At 43.8% G+C, this 17,305-nt stretch overlaps 1 protein-coding gene across 1 annotated transcript in view; it reads right to left on the reverse strand.

Annotated features, from left to right (window-relative positions):
- Positions 1–17,305, reverse strand: part of pdhx (pyruvate dehydrogenase complex component X) — a 125,922-nt gene that overhangs the window by 36,235 nt on the left and 72,382 nt on the right. Inside the window, exon 5 of the mRNA XM_060914999.1 lies at positions 15,779–15,877. Coding sequence (XP_060770982.1) covers positions 15,779–15,877 — 99 coding nt within the window. The remainder of the gene's footprint in view (positions 1–15,778; positions 15,878–17,305) is intronic.

Genomic DNA, 17,305 nt, shown 5'->3' on the forward strand with positions numbered 1-17,305 from the left:
TTGTTAGAAGAGTTTCGTCCCTTAATAAATCCGGTTTGATCCTCCTTTATGATCTTTGGTAGTAAACCCTCAAGGCGTGTGGCCAGAACTTTTGCCAAAATCTTTCTGTCAACATTTAGAAGGGATATGGGCCTATAGGAGCCACATGCCTCTGGACATTTCCCTTTTTTAAGAATGAGAGATATATTTGCCTCTCTTAATGTCTGGGGCAATTCGTTTTTTGAGAATGCATCATTAAACATGCTAACCAATGGATCCACTAATAAGCCAGAGAATTCTTTATAGAATTCAACACAGAACCCATCAGGTCCTGGGGCTTTCCCATTCTGTAGTACTTTTATAGCATTAATCACCTCTTCTCTGGAAACAGGGGAGTTAAGAATAAGCTTATCCTCTGGTGATACAGTGGGCATTTCCAATGGAGCAAAAAAATTATCCATCAATACAGATACACCACATGGTTGCTCTGAAGTGTAAAGATTATGGTAAAATATCTTAAAAGTGTCATTAATAAGCTTATTCTCATATATGAGATTGCCCTGTGCATCAACAAGGGCTGCAATGGTTTGTGACTCCGCTCTTTTCTTGGTGAGATAAGCCAGATACTTTCCAGGTTTGTCCCCATGTTCATACATCCTTTGTCTAATAAATCGAATTTTGATCTCATCTTGTGTTAGAAGATTATCTAAGGTTATTTTTATTGCATTTATTTCTGCCATAATAGCAGGGGATGGGGATGCTACATAAGCCTCTTCTTTAGTTTTGAGTTCCACCATTAACTTATTTTGCTTCTCCCTTTTTTGTTTTCTTTTATTGGCTGAAAAAGCAATAATTAACCCTCTAGCAAACACTTTAGTAGTTTCCCAAAGTAAAGCTGAGTCATCTGTGGACTGGGAATTAGTAGTCAAAAAATACCTAAATTCCATAGTGAAGTAATCAAGAAATGTTTGATCCTTCAAAATAGATGTATTCAATCTCCAGCATCTCACCCTACTATTCACTCCTTTAATGGAGAGATCCAAAACCACTTTAGCATGATCAGAAATCAAGATGCTGCCAATAGAGCAGGACAGAGCTCTGTGCAAAGAGAGCCTTGATAGAAAAAAGTAATCAATTCTAGTATGACAGCCATGGGGAGCAGAAAAAAAAGTATATGCTTTATCAGTAGTATGAAGAGCTCTCCAAACATCTACATATCCAAGTTCCTCACAAATTGCACTGAGAGCTTTAGTTTGTGGTGAGAGAGGCATAGCTTTAGGGGGGAGCCTGTCCATCATTGGGTTTAATAAACAATTAAAATCCCCACCTACAATGGCAATATCTGACTGAACAGCAGAAAAATCCAAAAACACTTTTGTTATGAAGTCTGAAGAGTGAGCAGGAGGATAGTATACATTCAAAATAGAGATGGTCACGCCCTGTATAACACCCTTAACAATAACATATCGGCCACTTTTATCTTTAACACAATCCAGTACTGAAAATTGTAAGTTCTTCTTTACCAATATAGCTACCCCTCTACTCCTTGAAGTGAATGAAGAGAAGAAAACTTGTGCAAAACCTCCCCGCTCCAGTTTTAAATGTTCTTCATCATTTAAATGCGTTTCTTGTAAGAGAGCAATATCAATATTACCTCTTTTCAAAAAGGTCAAAATTTTTCTTCTTTTAACAGGATTATGAACCCCTTTTATGTTCCATGTACAGAGGTGCAATTTATTATTTGACATATTGTCTGACTTTAACCATAAGTTTACACAAATAATAACCTATACTGAGCATGTGTCATAAAACGTTTAAAAAAAAAAAAAAACATAATGCATTCACTGAGCCAAAAGAAAAACACTGCTGATAGTGTAACAAAGAACTATCATACAAAGAAAAACAAGTCCAACTTAAAAGTTCACGGGGGGTATCCCTGCTACCTAACCTGCAGGGAACTCCAAACGTCATCCTCGGCCAGCTTAAATAGCTTGCCATCCAATCCTCATCTCTCACCATAAGTAAAGCCACTATTGAGGTGCTTTTAGCCTACACAACAACAAAAGAACCCTCAATAAGAATAGTAAAAAAAAAAAAAAAAAAACACCCAAGAAGAAGAAAAAGAAAAAAAAAATTTCAGCACACTCACTGTGGCTAGACAAATAAAATATACGAGTTTTCGTTAACGTTAAGCAGGGAGGTACTACTTACAAATTTACCAGGCTAATTAGTGTCCACTTTATCATCCTCAGACTCATTGCTCTGGCTCGACCTAACGTTACCTCTGCGTCCCTCCTCCAGCGACTGTACAAATAATGCGGCATCTTTAGGAGAGCTGAATCTCGTCTGTTTTCCGTCCAATGTCACCCTCAAAGTAGCCGGATAGAGCAACGCATATGCCACGTTAAGTTTCTTCAGTCGTGTCTTCGTATCATCAAATGCCCTGCGCCTCCGTACCACTTCAGCCGAGAAGTCGTTGAAAAAGGAGATCTTGGGCTCCCTGGATGTAGAGCCATCTTGATCACGGGACCCTAGCCGTCTTGCCGCCTCCATTACTCGCTGTTTGTCTCGAAAGTTGTGGAACTTCAAAATCAGTGGCCTTGGACGCTGATTCGGGCCGGGTTTTGGTGCCATGGATCTGTGAGCTCGGTCAAGCTTTACGCGGTTGCCTTTCGTCGTCATTTGGAGGTGTTCGGGAATCCATGTTTCTAAAAATTTCACTGGATCTTTCCCTTCTGAATCCTCCGGTAAGCCAACGACACGCACATTACACCTGCGACCCCGATTATCCAAGTCATCGACATGTTCAAGCATATCACGAACCTGCTTTTCAAGTGATGCTATCCTAGCTTCTGAGGCTGTGGCCGCTTCCTCAGCATCGAGGATTCGTTTTTCAGCCTCCTCGATGCGTGTGGCAACAGCCTGAATTTGTGAGGTCTGTTCTTTAATGGCATCTAGTATGGTGGAGATTTTCGTGTCGATAGCTTTCGTGAGATTATCTGATAAATTATCCAAAGCCTGGACAATGCTAGGTTCCATAGCGCTTGCCCTCGTTTGCTCACCTCTCAGGCTAGATTTCGCAGGAGTATTCTTCGTTTTTTTCATCAATTTTTTGTCCATAGTCGATTTTTGTCCAAAATAAGTGTCTAGGTTCATATTAGGGTACCTCCCTCGCAGTTGTTTCGTATGTCTTTTATACAAACACGTATTTATATAAAAAAAAATAAAGATAGCCACTGGAGCTGCCGAACAGTGCTGCTCACTCTACGACGCCATCTTGTTCCCCCCCAAAAGATCACTTCTAACATACATCTGACAACACTCAATACCCAAGCTGGGTCCTCAGGCTAACATTTTTGCAATCTCTACAAAGTTAATTAAACCGTCTTTTCACCTAAGGGAAGATTTCCAGAAGATACTACTTCTGAAATACAACATGCTATCCATGGGATTTTCATAGCTTAGAGAACAATCACATATCTGTTTAAAAAAAAATCTAACTGAAAATAATCCTGCACTTAATGACATATCTGCACTGAATGGGAGAACAGCATGCAAGTCACCTGCATAGTGTGAAAGAGAAAGGTGTGACAGGAAGAGGCAGTGGGAATGGGGTTGCCCAGGGATCAGTGAACACATGGTTTTAGAAGGCTGTGATGGACAGGAATCATGTGCTGCTCCCTCTTACCTCTCTTATTATAGTCCAATGCACGGTGAACTTTACTCTCTCTACACACATTAGGCCTTTCAGTGTCAGCCAGCTGGCCTCACTATCTCAATTCTCACTCTCTCACACACACACACACACACACACACACACACACACACACAATATAATTGTTCATTGTTTGGAGATGGTGGGAATCCCACAGCTGACAGAGGGAGCAATCAGAAAGTACACATTCAAAAACATGTGCATGCACAGTAACACTAACACTCCGTGAGCAGTCTTTTCTAAATGAAGTCAAACAAATATAATCTAAAATATAGGAAAATTCCTGAATAAGACTCAAAGCAAGTGACAAAAAGCCTGAAAATTAGCCGCTTAATCTTAATGACTAAATATAAAAAGAGAATGTATAATCATGTAATGCGAGTTCCTGTGCACCACACCTAATGGCTCTTTCAGGACACAAGCCATTCGTGCACCCACATAGACATGCTCGAGCATGATCAGTACCTAATAAGTGACCTGGAATTGTGTGAGAAAGCTCTGATGCTACACCCACACAGCTCCCTTGGAAGCTCAATAACAATCATAAAGGAATGATGTGAATACATTCAGAGCAGCATGGTAGCACTGCTGTCTCACAGCTCCAGAGTCTCTCGTTTGACCCTGAGCTTGGGTTTCTGTCTGTGTGGAGTGTCACATGTTCCCCTTTTGTCTGAATGAACACTTGGTAGTCATACTGTTAAAAATTTATCTCTTAAATACACTAGTTATGCTTGATTTCTCTCATTCACCTTTTTGTTCAAGTGTTTCATCTTCATTGACCATAGAGTTGTGAATAGGCACTTTCAAACTCGAGGAACTTCATCATAGTTCTTAGACCTGTTGGAGGACGGTCCCCCTTTTTTGTGTGTCTGCAACACAGAAACTGAGAACGATCATAGTTCTCAGAACTCTTTGAACACAAGACAATACAGCACCAGCAACCACAGTTTTCAACAAGGGGCTCTGAAAGCACAATATCCCCCGCTGATGACTATGCCATAACTCTGGTAAAATGCGACTGAATTGAACGAAATTGCAATGTGTGTATTACCAACATATAACAAAGAATCCGGTCAGGTTTCATGAAATTCCTCCAAAAATTGAGAGGGGAGTTGATTTCAGAAGGTGAGTACCCTTTCCGTGAGGGAGGGATGGACAGATGTCGCCATGACAATCATCCTTCGAGCCTTTCGGCCAGTGGGGGATAAAAACCGGTGTAAAATGTGTGTCATGTCAACAGCAGCTGTTTACAAAAATATTATAAAAAATGGACAGACAGCAAAGTCCAGAATTTATTGAGCATATATGTGACTGAGGAAATACAACCCCAATTCCAAAAAAGTTGGGACACTGTGTAAACTGTAAATAAAAACAAGTGTGATAATTTGCAAATCATGGAAACACTATATTTCTTTGAAAATAGTACAAAGACAGCAGATCACATGCTGAAACTGAGAAATTGCATTGTTTTTTGAAAAATGTGTGCTCGTTTTGAATTTGATGTCAGCAACACGTTTCAAAAAAGTTGGGACAGGGGCATGTCTACCACTGTGTTGCATCACCTCTACTTTTAACAACACTCTGTAAACGTTTGGGAACTGAGGAGAGCAATTGCTGTAGTTTTGAAAGAGAAATGTCCCATTTTTGCACGATACACAATTTCAGTTGCTCAACAGTTCAGGTATCCTTTGTCATATTTTGAGCTTCATAATGTGCCAAATGTTTTAAATGGGAGACAGGTCTGGATTGCAGGCAGGCTAGTTTAGCACCCGGACTCTTTTACTACAGAACCATGCAGTTTTAACGTGTGCAGAAAGCGGTTTGGCATTGTCTTACTGAAAGAAGGAAGGCCTTCCCTGAAAAATATTTTGTCTGGATGGCAGCATGTTGCTCTGAAACATGTATATAGCATTCATGATGCCTTCCAAGATGTGCAAGCTACCCAATGTCACGTGCATTAATGCACCCTCATACAATCACAGACGCTTTTGAACTGTGCACTGATGACAAGCCGGACGGTCCCTCTCCTTTTTAGCCTGGAGGACATGATGTCCAAGATTTCTAAAGAGAATTTCAGATTTCGATTAGGCAGACCTTGGGACAATTTTCCACTTCACCATAGTCCATCATAAAAGACCTCGGGCCCAGAGAAGGTGGCAGTGTTTCTGGATATTGTTTATATCTAGTTTTAACTTGCATTTGTGGATGCAGTAATGAACTGCTTTCACAGATGATGGTTTTCTGAAGTGTTTCTGAGCCCATACAGTGATTTCCACTACAGACACGTGTCTGCTTTTAATGCAGTCACCTAAGGGCCTGAAGATCACAGGCATCCATTGTCAGTTTTCAGCCTTGTCTCTTGCATACAGAGATTTCTCCAGATTCTCTGAATCTTTTAAGGATATTATTGTGCCAGCGGGGGCGTGGCCAAGCAGCAGTCTGTGAATGGAGGGCGGGGTCAGGGAAGGTAAGTGGCTAGGTCATTACACCTGATGTCAATTTGTGTGTGTGTGTGTGTGTGTGTGTGTGTGTGTGTGTGTGTGTGTGTGTGTGTGTTGTTGCAGGGATGGAGTATAAAGGGAGGGGGAGAGGAGAGACGATTGATTCACTCCCCGACCACAACACGTGTGTGTGTGTGTGTGTGTGTGTGTGTGTGTGTGTGTGTGAGTGTGAGTGAATGAACGAGTGAAAGAAAGAAAGAAAGAAAGAAAGCTGAAAAGCTCAATAAAGTGAGTGTGTATGAACACGAACTCTCGCCTGCCGTGCTTCTGTGCTCCACCCACATCGGGGATTACAACAGTGGTGCTGAAACCCGGGACACACAGAAGGGAACCGCCCCATGTAGTTCTCCCCGTTCAAAGAGCTCATCCTTGCCCTCGCTACCGCCCAGCAGAACCAGCATCAAGAGCTGATCACCCTCCAGAAGGAGCAGCAGCAGCGCTTCGAAGCCTTGATGCTGGCCCAGCAGGAAGATCGCCAGGCGTTCCGGCACCGGCTCACGTCAGCAGGGCCGCCGGCCACCGCTGCTGCCACGGTGGCCGGCGGCCCTGCTGACGAAGATGGGACCGCAGGACAATCCGGAAGCGTTCCTCGCTCTCTTTGAGCAGGCAGCCGAGGCGTGGGGGTGGCCGCTGGAGCAGCGTGTGGCGCGCCTCCTCCCGCTCCTAACTGGAGAGGCACAGCTCGCAGCGCAGCAGCTCCCTGCTGACAGCCGGCTGGTCTATGCAGACCTGAGGAAAGCCATCCTGCAGTGGTTCAGCCGCTCCCTGGAGCAACACCGTCAGCGCTTCCAGACGCTGACACTGGAGGAGGTCGGCCGGCCATTTGCATTCGGCCAGCAACCCTGGGACGCCTGCCGGCGGTGGCTGAGGGCAGAAGACCGCAACGCCGAGGAGATCATCGATCTGGTGGCACTGGAGCAGTTTATCTCTCAACTTCTGGAAGGAACGGCGGAATGGGTCCAGTGTCACCGCCCGGCGTCACTGGAACGAGCCATCAAGCTGGCGGAGGACCATCTGGAGGCAGCTCTGACGTTAGGCAGACGAGGTGTCTTCCCTCGCGTCTCTTCTCTCTCTCTCTCTCTCTCTCTTTCCTGTCTCTGGTCCCCCTCTTTACCAGGTTCCCCTGCCACGGAGGCGGCGGCTGTGTTGTCTCCCCCTCAGGTGAGTGACACCCATAACACCTGTGCAGAGGGAAAGCCTGGGCCGGTGTGCTGGCGCAGCGGGGAATCGGAGCATATCCAGAATCAGAGCCCCGCAAGGGAGGTGGGGGCTGTCATCCGGATCCCCGACACGCCAGAAACCGCCCCCGATCGGGCCGGAATGTATCGCGTACCGGTGAGTATTCAAGGGGATACATATCACGCTTTGGTGGATTCCTGTTGGAATCAGACCTCAATTCACCAACGCCTGGTGCAAGGTGAGGCATTGGGGGGAGCACAAGCGGTGAAAGTGTTGTGTGTGCATGGGGATGTTCACCATTACCCTCTAGTGTCTGTCCATATTCTATTCCGGGGCCAAACGCATAAAATGAAGGCGGCAGTTAATCCTTGTCTTACCCACTCGTTGATCTTGGGTACTGATTGGCTGGGATTTAAAGAATTAATGGAGTATTTAACACGTAGTGGGTCCTGCCCTAGTAGGTCACGGGAAGATCCTGGTGTGGCATTGGCTGGAGAAGCTGTCACAGAGCCGTCTACGTCAACACTGCATCAGAGTGAGGAGCACCCCGCTCCTCCTCCCTCTTTCGGGGAGTCCCTTGGGGATTTCCTGTTAGAGCAGTCGCGAGACGAGACTCTGCGGCATGCGTTTGACCAAGTGAGAGTAATCGATGGTCAAACTCTTCAGCCAAGCGCGGCACCAACCTTCCCCTATTTTGCCATTATTAAAGATCGATTGTACTGAGTGACACAGGACACTCAAACTAAGGAACGAGTAACCCAGTTGTTAATCCCAAAGAGCCGTAGGGAACTCGTATACCATGCGGCTCACTTTAATCCCACGGCTGGACACTTGGGGCAAGACAAAACACTAGCCCGAATAATGGCCCGGTTCTATTGGCCAGGGATTCACGGGGATGTCCGTCGGTGGTGCGCGGCGTACCGTGAATGCCAATTAGTAAATCCCGTGGCCACTCCAAAAGCGCCGTTGCGCCCTCTTCCTCTAATCGAGACCCCGTTTGAGCGAATTGGGATGGATCTCATCGGGCCATTAGATCGGTCAGCACGGGGATATCGCTTTATTTTAGTTCTAGTGGACTATGCAACGTTATATCCGGAGGCAGTGCCTCTCCGCAATATCTCAGCTTGCAGTATTGCGGAAGCCCTCTTCCGCGTTATCTCCCGGGTCGGGATTCCGAAAGAAATCCTGACAGACCAAGGCACCTCGTTTATGTCACGCACACTGCGCGAGCTGTATGGGTTACTGGGGATTAAGTCCATCCGTACCAGCGTATATCACCCACAAACGGATGGATTAGTAGAGCGATTCAACCAGACACTCAAAAACATAATCCGGAAATTCGTTAGTGAAGAGGCACGTAATTGGGATAAGTGGCTCGAACCCCTGTTGTTCACAGTATGAGAGGTCCCGCAAGCCTCCACAGGGTTTTCTCCCTTTGAATTATTATATGGGCGTAAGCCATGTGGCATTCTGGATGTGCTGCGGGAAAATTGGGAGGAGGGACCTTCACAGAGTAAAAATGAAATCCAGTACATTCTTGACCTGCATGCAAAACTCCACACCCTCACGCAATTAACCCAGGAGAATTTACGGCAGGCACAAGGACGTCAAAGCCGGCTGTATGACAGGGGCACGCGCCTTAGAGAATTCACGCCGGGAGAAAAAGTACTCGTATTATTGCCCACGTCAAGTTCTAAATTAGTCGCCAAGTGGCAAGGGCCCTTCGAGGTCACACGGCGAGTCGGGGACGTCAACTATGAGGTAAAGCGAATGGATGGGGCGGGGCACTGCAAGTCTACCACCTCAACCTTTTAAAACGCTGGAATGAGGGGGTCCCCATGGCGTTGGCGTCGGTAGTCCCAGAGAAGGCGGAGCTGGGGCCGGAGGTAAAAAAGATAACATCTCGAACCACTCCGGTCCCTTGTGGAGACCACCTCTCACCGACCCAACTCACGGAGGTAGCCAAGTTGCAGAAGGAATTTTCCGACGTGTTCTCGCCCCTTCCGGGTCGTACCCATCTCATAGAACACCACATCGAAACGCCCCCGGGGGCGGTAGTGTGTAGCCGCCCTTACCGCTTGCCCGAACACAAGGAAAAGGTGGTTCGGGACGAACTCAAGGCCATGCTCGAAATGGGCATAATCAAGGAGTCCCACAGTGACTGGAGCAGCCCAGTGGTCCTGGTTCCCAAGACTGATGGGTCGGTCCGGTTCTGTGTGGACTATAGAAAGGTCAACGCGGTGTCTAAATTTGATGCGTACCCAATGCCTCGCATTGATGAGTTGCTTGATCGGTTAGGCACTGCTTGCTTTTATTCAACACTGGATCTAACCAAGGGATATTGGCAGATCCCCTTAACTCCTCTATCCTGAGAGAAAACAGCCTTTTCCACACCGTTTGGTTTACACCAATTTGTCACGCTCCCCTTTGGGTTATTTGGGGTGCCCGCTACATTCCAGCGGCTTATGGACAGGGTCCTCCGCCCTCATGCTGCCTACGCGGCCGCCTATCTAGATGACATAATAATCTACAGTCATGATTGGCCGCGACACTTGGAACACCTGAGGGCTGTTCTAAAGTCGCTGAGGCGAGCGGGCCTCACAGCTAACCCGAAAAAGTGCGCGATTGGGCGGGTGGAAGTACGATATTTGGGGTTCCACTTGGGTCATGGGCAGGTGCATCCCAAATTAACAAGACTGCAGTGATTGCGGCCTGCCCGAGGCCCAAGACCAAAAAGGAGGTGAGGCGGTTCTTGGGGCTGGCTGGCTATTATCGTAGGTTTATACCTAACTATTCGGACGTCACCAGCCCACTAGCCGACCTCACTAAAAAGGGGGCTCCAGATCCGGTCCAGTGGACGGAGCAATGCCAACAGGCCTTCTCTGAGGTAAAAGCTGCACTGTGTGGGGGGCCACTTTTACACTCCCCTGACTTCTCTCTCCCCTTTATTTTGCAGACTGATGCATCGGACAGGGGGCTGGGGGCCGTTTTGTCCCAGGAGGTGGAGGGTGAGGAGCGCCCGGTGCTGTACATCAGCCGAAAGCTGTCGATGCGCGAAAGCAAGTACAGCACAATTGAAAAGGAGTGTCTCACCATCAAGTGGGCAGTCCTCGCCCTCCGATACTACCTGCTGGGGCGCCCTTTCACTCTCTGTTCGGACCACGCACCCCTCCAGTGGCTCCACCGCATGAAGGATGCCAATGCGCGGATCACCCGTTGGTATCTCGCTCTCCAGCCATTTAAGTTCGAGGTGATCCACAGGCCGGGGGCACAGATGGTGGTGGCAGACTTCCTGTCCTGTCGGGGGGGGGGAGTCAGCTTCAGGCCGGACAGCTCCCCGGCCTGAGTCGGGCAGTGGGGATATGTGGCAGCGGGGGCGTGGCCAAGCAGCAGTCTGTGAATGGCAGGCGGGGTCGGGGAAGGTAAGTGGCTAGGTCATTACACCTGATGTCAATTTGTGTGTGCGCGCGCATGTGTTTGTTGCAGGGATGGAGTATAAAGGGAGGGGGAGAGAAGATTGATTCGCTCCCCAACCACAACACGCGTGTGTGAGTGAGTGAGTGAATGAACGAGTGAAAGAAAGAAAGCTGAAAAACTCAATAAAGTGTGTATGAACACGAACTCTCACCTGCCGTGCTTCTGTGCTCCACCCACATCGGGGATTACGACAATTATGTACCATAGATGATGTGATCCCCAAATTCTTTGCAATTTTACATTGAGGAACGTTATTCTTAAATGGTTGTACTGTTTGCCCAAGCAGTCTTTTACAGAGCGGTGAACCCCTCCCCATCTTTACTTCTGAGAGACTCCGCCTCTCTGGGATGCTCTTTTTATACCCAATCATTTTACTGATCTGTTGCCAATTAACCAAATTACTTTTTTTTTTTTAGCATTACACAACTTTTTCAGTTTGTTGTTGTCCCTGTCCCAAGTTTTCTGAAACATGTTGCTGACATCAAATTCAAAATGAGCATATATTTTTCAAAAAACAATAAAATTTCTCAGTTTTAACATTTGATATGTTGTCTTTGTACTATTTTCAATGCAATATAGGGTTTCCATGATTTGCAAATTATCGCATTCTGATTTTACTGATGTTTTACAGAATGTCCCAACTTTTTTGGAATCGGGGTTGTATAAAAAGCTTCACCAGCATTTCCTGTTCACGTCACGTTAGCCAGCCAGCTTATGTCAATTTACTGTTCCTACTGGTGGTGCGAATGCGAACAAACAGAAAAAAGCCCTTGAAAGTACATACTTCTCAGAGGAGTTCCTCAGTGGGTTAAATAAGTCCCTGGAACTGTTTGACTGAAAGTGCTTATTGAGCACTTTGTGAAAATTAATTTGTTGAACAACTGATGTATTTGCCCTTGTGGATGAGCTGCCACTGTTGTAAAAGTCTGCAGTTAGGGTAAATGCGAATATTAATAAGTCGTGGTGTTTGGGAACTTACCTTCTACTTGGTTTTTCCTGCCAATTAGTTTTTGTTACTAAGCAGGTTTTTAACTTTATTATTTGTTTAGTGCTTAACCAACAATCTACTGTAAACTTTTAAAAAGGCATTGGAATTCCCTTTTTAAATACCCATTTTAAAATCCCACTAAATGTTAGGTCACTGCATTATGTCCATGTAACAACAGGGATGTGATTTGGGGCTGGTGAAATTATCTGAAAATTTTAGCCGGGGGTCTGGGGGCCGCAGGCCCCCAGCTGGTCCAGGGCAGTGCCCTGGTGGGGGGACAAGGGAGGGCGAAGCCCCCCGAAGCTCCTGGGTTCTGGGGTTTTCTGACTTAAAAATTGTACTAAAATGGCAAGCAAACACACAAGAAAAAAACTTGTCATGATTAACAAATTCAAGCCAATTTAATGGTCAACACGCAACTCTGAGCCCCTATAGTAAATTCAATGATTCTTAACTGACAAAAAGCCAAAACATGAAACCTAAAAATGTCATTCTAAATTAAATCATCTGCATTAGAATAAATAGGAAATTGCATAAGGAAAAACAAAATTTATACTTTCAATTACTGTAGAAGTTGAACATACCTAAATGTGCCTTTTCAAACAAACATGATGCAACATAAGAATTCATCCACCATTATTTATTAAACTCTATTGCTCCTGGTAGTCTCCCGGTTTGCTTCTTATGTATGGCAACTTCTAATATTTGATTAAGTTACTGCACACCCCGTTTAGACAGGGTAACAGGATTGACACAAAAAAATTAGTCATGCATAGACTACTTACCAAAACTGAAATTTTTAAGTAAATATTCTCAGATTCAGTTCATTCTGCCATCCATATAAAAGGTGAGAATATGTAGATCCTTGGCAACAAATAATTTCAATAATAGCTTTTGGGAGCATTTATTTTTGTTATGTGATTAATCACGGTAACAGAACTGACAAACCTCTGGGACAGGTACAAAAATTAACAAAAAAATCGAAAAATATCTTTTCTTAATGGCATTTTCAATTTGTGACATCATATGTCCATTGTGGTTTCCACAGTCTTGTCGTTGAACATGAAAAAAGTTTCAATTCCACCTTTGTCTAACATTAAGAATCATATCTGAAAAAAAAAAAGTCTCTTTTCAGTGGAACAGCCATTTTTGCTCATTTTCGACCCTAAAATTTGCTATAAAATGCACATTTATGAACCAAAGTAGTCAAATTTTGAAATGCAAGGTAGAACTGATCATGTTTTATCATACGAGACCATAAAATTTTTTTTAGAAATCTCAAAATGTAAACAAAACACATCCGGACAAAAAAAATACGTTTTCTGTGAAATTGACTCATATACAGAACTGTACAGTGTTCACTCACTTGAGGATTTTTATATGCAAGAATAAAAATCACTTTTTCACTAAACAACATTCACAAAAAATGTGTTTGCAATTAATTGGGATCCACTGTTTTTATCATTTCAACCGCGCATCAGACCCTCGGCCAATTGAAAATGTCTTTCATGCACTTTTCTCCCTCATGAGAAAGTTGGCAAGTATGTATTATTTGCACTAACATTTTAATATTGAATAAACAAATCAAAATTGTGTATAATTACCTTACATCCACGCTGTGGGAAAAGTTTTGAGCGAAAATTAAAACTAACTTCGAGTGAAAAAGGTGAAATAATCTGTGATGAAGTTGGCAGAGACTCTGAGGTAAAGTGAGAGGAGGCGGGAGGTGGGAGGGGTCAAGCATCACTGCCGCCTCACAGACTCACTTTCCCGGGGTTAAACTCCCACCACTCCCCCGCTCTCTACACCACTCCCCCTCTCTCGAGCTTTTGTTTTGTTTTCACTGAGTAACCATTTTGATTTGTAAACTAGAGCCGTGATTTAAACTGCTGTTTCTTCGGATGTAACTAAAACAAACTGAAATAAAAACCGCCCCTTCTTTTTTCCTCAGAAGGTTTAGCCTCCGATGCTAACCTTATCGCCACAGCTTTCATAGCGTGCGCATGCGCATCCAGAAAGCAACAGATGGCGCGAGGCCCCGTTGCCACGGCAACCTTCGTCACTCCGTCGCACGTGCAGTGACACCATCACCACTCACAGGCTTATTATGGGGAAAGAAATGAGCTGGGTTGTTTTTTCTTCTTCCCCATGTTTATTTACTTTAAAAACACACACCAAACTGATGATCAGGTGCATCTTTACGCTCGATCACGGAGGCTGCCATCTTTCAACTCTTTGTTTGAAGCGAGCTTACGTACAGCTATCTAACGAGCGCGTTCATTGGTTGTTACAGAGCGATGGGCCAATCACGTACCTCGTTTCATCTCAATGACGGAATTACTGAAAGTCGGAACGAATAGGATATGAATGTGGATTTTTGAGCGAAAAATCGGAATTTTTTTTTTTTGAGGTGAAAAAAGCGGAATTCCGCGAATTCGCGGAAAAATCACATCCCTGTAACAAGCCTACCAGTATGTATTTCAGAAAAATACTCATGTGTGTCATACCCTGCTCACACTTCTGCAATTTTGTGCAAGACTTATTTTATACCATGCTTCATGATTTGTGGAAAATCCCACAGATTTGCAGTGAACTACTGTGGACAAGTACTTTATATATGATTTAGTTCGCTCAACAGAAAACATCCAACAAACAATACTATCAGCTTCTACACAAACTGGTACAAATGCAGAATACTGCGGTTTATTTTTCCATGTAAGGAAAACAAAATGATTGCATGTTGAAACGCAATTAATTTTTGGTTGCAAAGATGACTGCACTCAATGCCCCCTCATCTTTCTTTCAGAAGATTATGCAATCATGGGTGACCTCATCCAAACACACTGTGCCATGTTGGCATGCCAAGTTGCAGACTTGGAGCCACAGGCGGGCTTTTTGCCACAAATATCATTACATGAATGTGCACAGTACAGTGGAAGAGCTTATTTAGCCTTGAATAGTGGGGTCATAACAATAAAAGGTGGAAAAATAATTTCGACAATAAGCAGCGATTGCATAGCTACATGCAGATGCAGAGATATGATCTCTCTTCAAATGATGAGGAACAGGGCTATAGTCTTAAATTAACTGATTGAGCAGGAGTGTAGTTTTTTTCTATACAAAGGGCAGAGAAGAAAAAAAAAAATTTGGTTCAATCGATTGGGCCTTGAGATTTCGTATGAAGGAGGGAACATGGATCACACACCAGGCTTGAGTAACTATAATAATCTTCAAAACTAGGATGGATCAGGCAAATTTTCAATTTACACCAATGTCATAAGTAATAACACAAAAATAATGACTCCATAGTGGGCATAGCAAGTCCAGTAATGTTCTCTGTATACACAAAATATTTGCACAGCCTTATTTGACAAAAATCTCATTAAGTTGCTCTAAACAGCAGTAAGCACTTATATGACACAAATGTCAGCAAGCAGTAAATTATGATCATGAGCACACCAAAAAAAAAAAAAAAGTGTGGGGAATTCTGATTTCACAAAAGGCTACTCTCTCAGCATGTGGTTTTTACACTTTTCTGTTTGCAATAAGCTACTTCTCCAAAACAGACTTCATGGTATACAGTGTTTTCCAAGGTTGCCTAGCTTCTTTTGTACTTGATCACACACACAGGCCATTGTTTCTGTACAAAAGCAGGGAGACGGGGTTGCTATGGTAACCCACGCTGCTAATGAGGATGCTGGTCAATGTAGCAGGCATTCTTTCTTGCCTCCAGTAGCAAAGAGAGTGCATTAGAAATGTGCAGAGATCCCAAGGCACACATCATTATTTTGTTTTCTTTTTTTTTTTTTACTTCAGATATTCTGCTACTTCAAACAACCGCCTTTGAGACAAAGCCTACTACAACAGGATTAATACAGACCCCAGGATTAACACACAAACCCCACCTGTGTGCAAGCATGCGTGTGTTTTCACACTCACTCTTTAGTGATGAGCCCTCGTGGTCCAGTGGCTGTAGCCAAGTGAGGATCCAAACCATGTGTGTCTAAAATGTGTCTGGCAGCAGGACTCAACCGCAACCTGAGAAGAAAAACAAATGTGCACACACCCACACACACAAAACCAAATTAACACACTGATCAGAGATGGGAAAAGCAAACTGATCTGGATTATGATGATAAATGTAGGTGCCATCATACATCATAGGGAGCTGCAATGGTTATTGGCTTGTTCACCTGGAAATTTTATTAGGAATACTTGGGTCGTAAAGCTATATTATTAGTGCATTAGTGTATTAGTGTTTCATCTCTGAAAGTCATTATACATCATAGATAATTCTCTGTTTAGTTTAGTGTAACCATGTAGCACTCACAGCTGACAGAATTTAGAAATATAAAGCCAAAATAATTTATTGCACCAGTCATACATCAATCTTACTTTTCATCCTTTGCAATAAATAAATAAATAAATGAAAATAATGCATCCATTGAACACTATTACACAAGCAAGCACCTAATAGAGGAACATTTCTGAGGAAGTGTCCTTGTTTCTGGTTCCAGCCCGATGACACACCCATTGAACCTGCCACAAAACCAGAGTGCAGCTGTCTGTGTGAGAAATGATACTCCTTTATCCCCAGCGAAACTGTCATTCTCTTCTCATTACAATCCTCAGTGAAATACTCCTCAGTCACTCCACATGACAGGAACTGTTTCAGCGAGGACATAACAGGTAGCAGTAAAGCAGTAATGCTAGGCTTCACCTGGGACTATATCTATCTCAGATTGGCATATTTAAGCTGTTTGCCTCCTCAACTGGGAAAAAAAATGAAACAGGATGACTGTGAAACTTTCCACAGAGGTGCTTCTATAACCTATCTATTTGAATTTGCGATCTTCTGATATGATGAAAATTATGTTGTTACGCCAGTCTGGAGCCATCAAAGAATAAATAATTTAAAAAAAGGAAGAAAAAACCCCAAACAAACATGATTGGGTCCCCATTTCTTTTTGCAGCAATGCAAAAAATAAGTGGATATAGAAAAATACTGTAATGATAGGCAAATATCACATGAAATTTCAAAGGTGTAACAAGTATATTTTTTGGCATCAGTTCTGAATTAAGGGTCCTGGGATTATTACCATAGTGCAACCCAATGAATTCCACAGACAGAGGATTTGCTACACATGACCTGTTTGCAGAACAAAATCAAAATGAAGGAGTGTTACAATACATTTTTTTTGTCCTGCATTATAGGCTATTATTTCGCAATAGCAGCCCAATTACTATGCACTACACTTTATATCAGAAGATCTAAATTTCAATATGATGTATTTTATGCCCAGGCCACACTAGAGGATAATTAGACAATTATGAGGCTGATCTACTCTCTTTAACTACTGCGAAAGATATCCTTGTTTCAGATTCGTCTACAACAATAATCTTCATAGTGGTGAAGATAATGTGATATGGGGTTTTGAAAATCCAATCACAACTCCTCTGATCTAA

This window comes from Neoarius graeffei, chromosome 2 (assembly GCF_027579695.1).
Source record: "Neoarius graeffei isolate fNeoGra1 chromosome 2, fNeoGra1.pri, whole genome shotgun sequence".
In the NCBI taxonomy this organism is placed as follows: domain Eukaryota; kingdom Metazoa; phylum Chordata; class Actinopteri; order Siluriformes; family Ariidae; genus Neoarius; species Neoarius graeffei.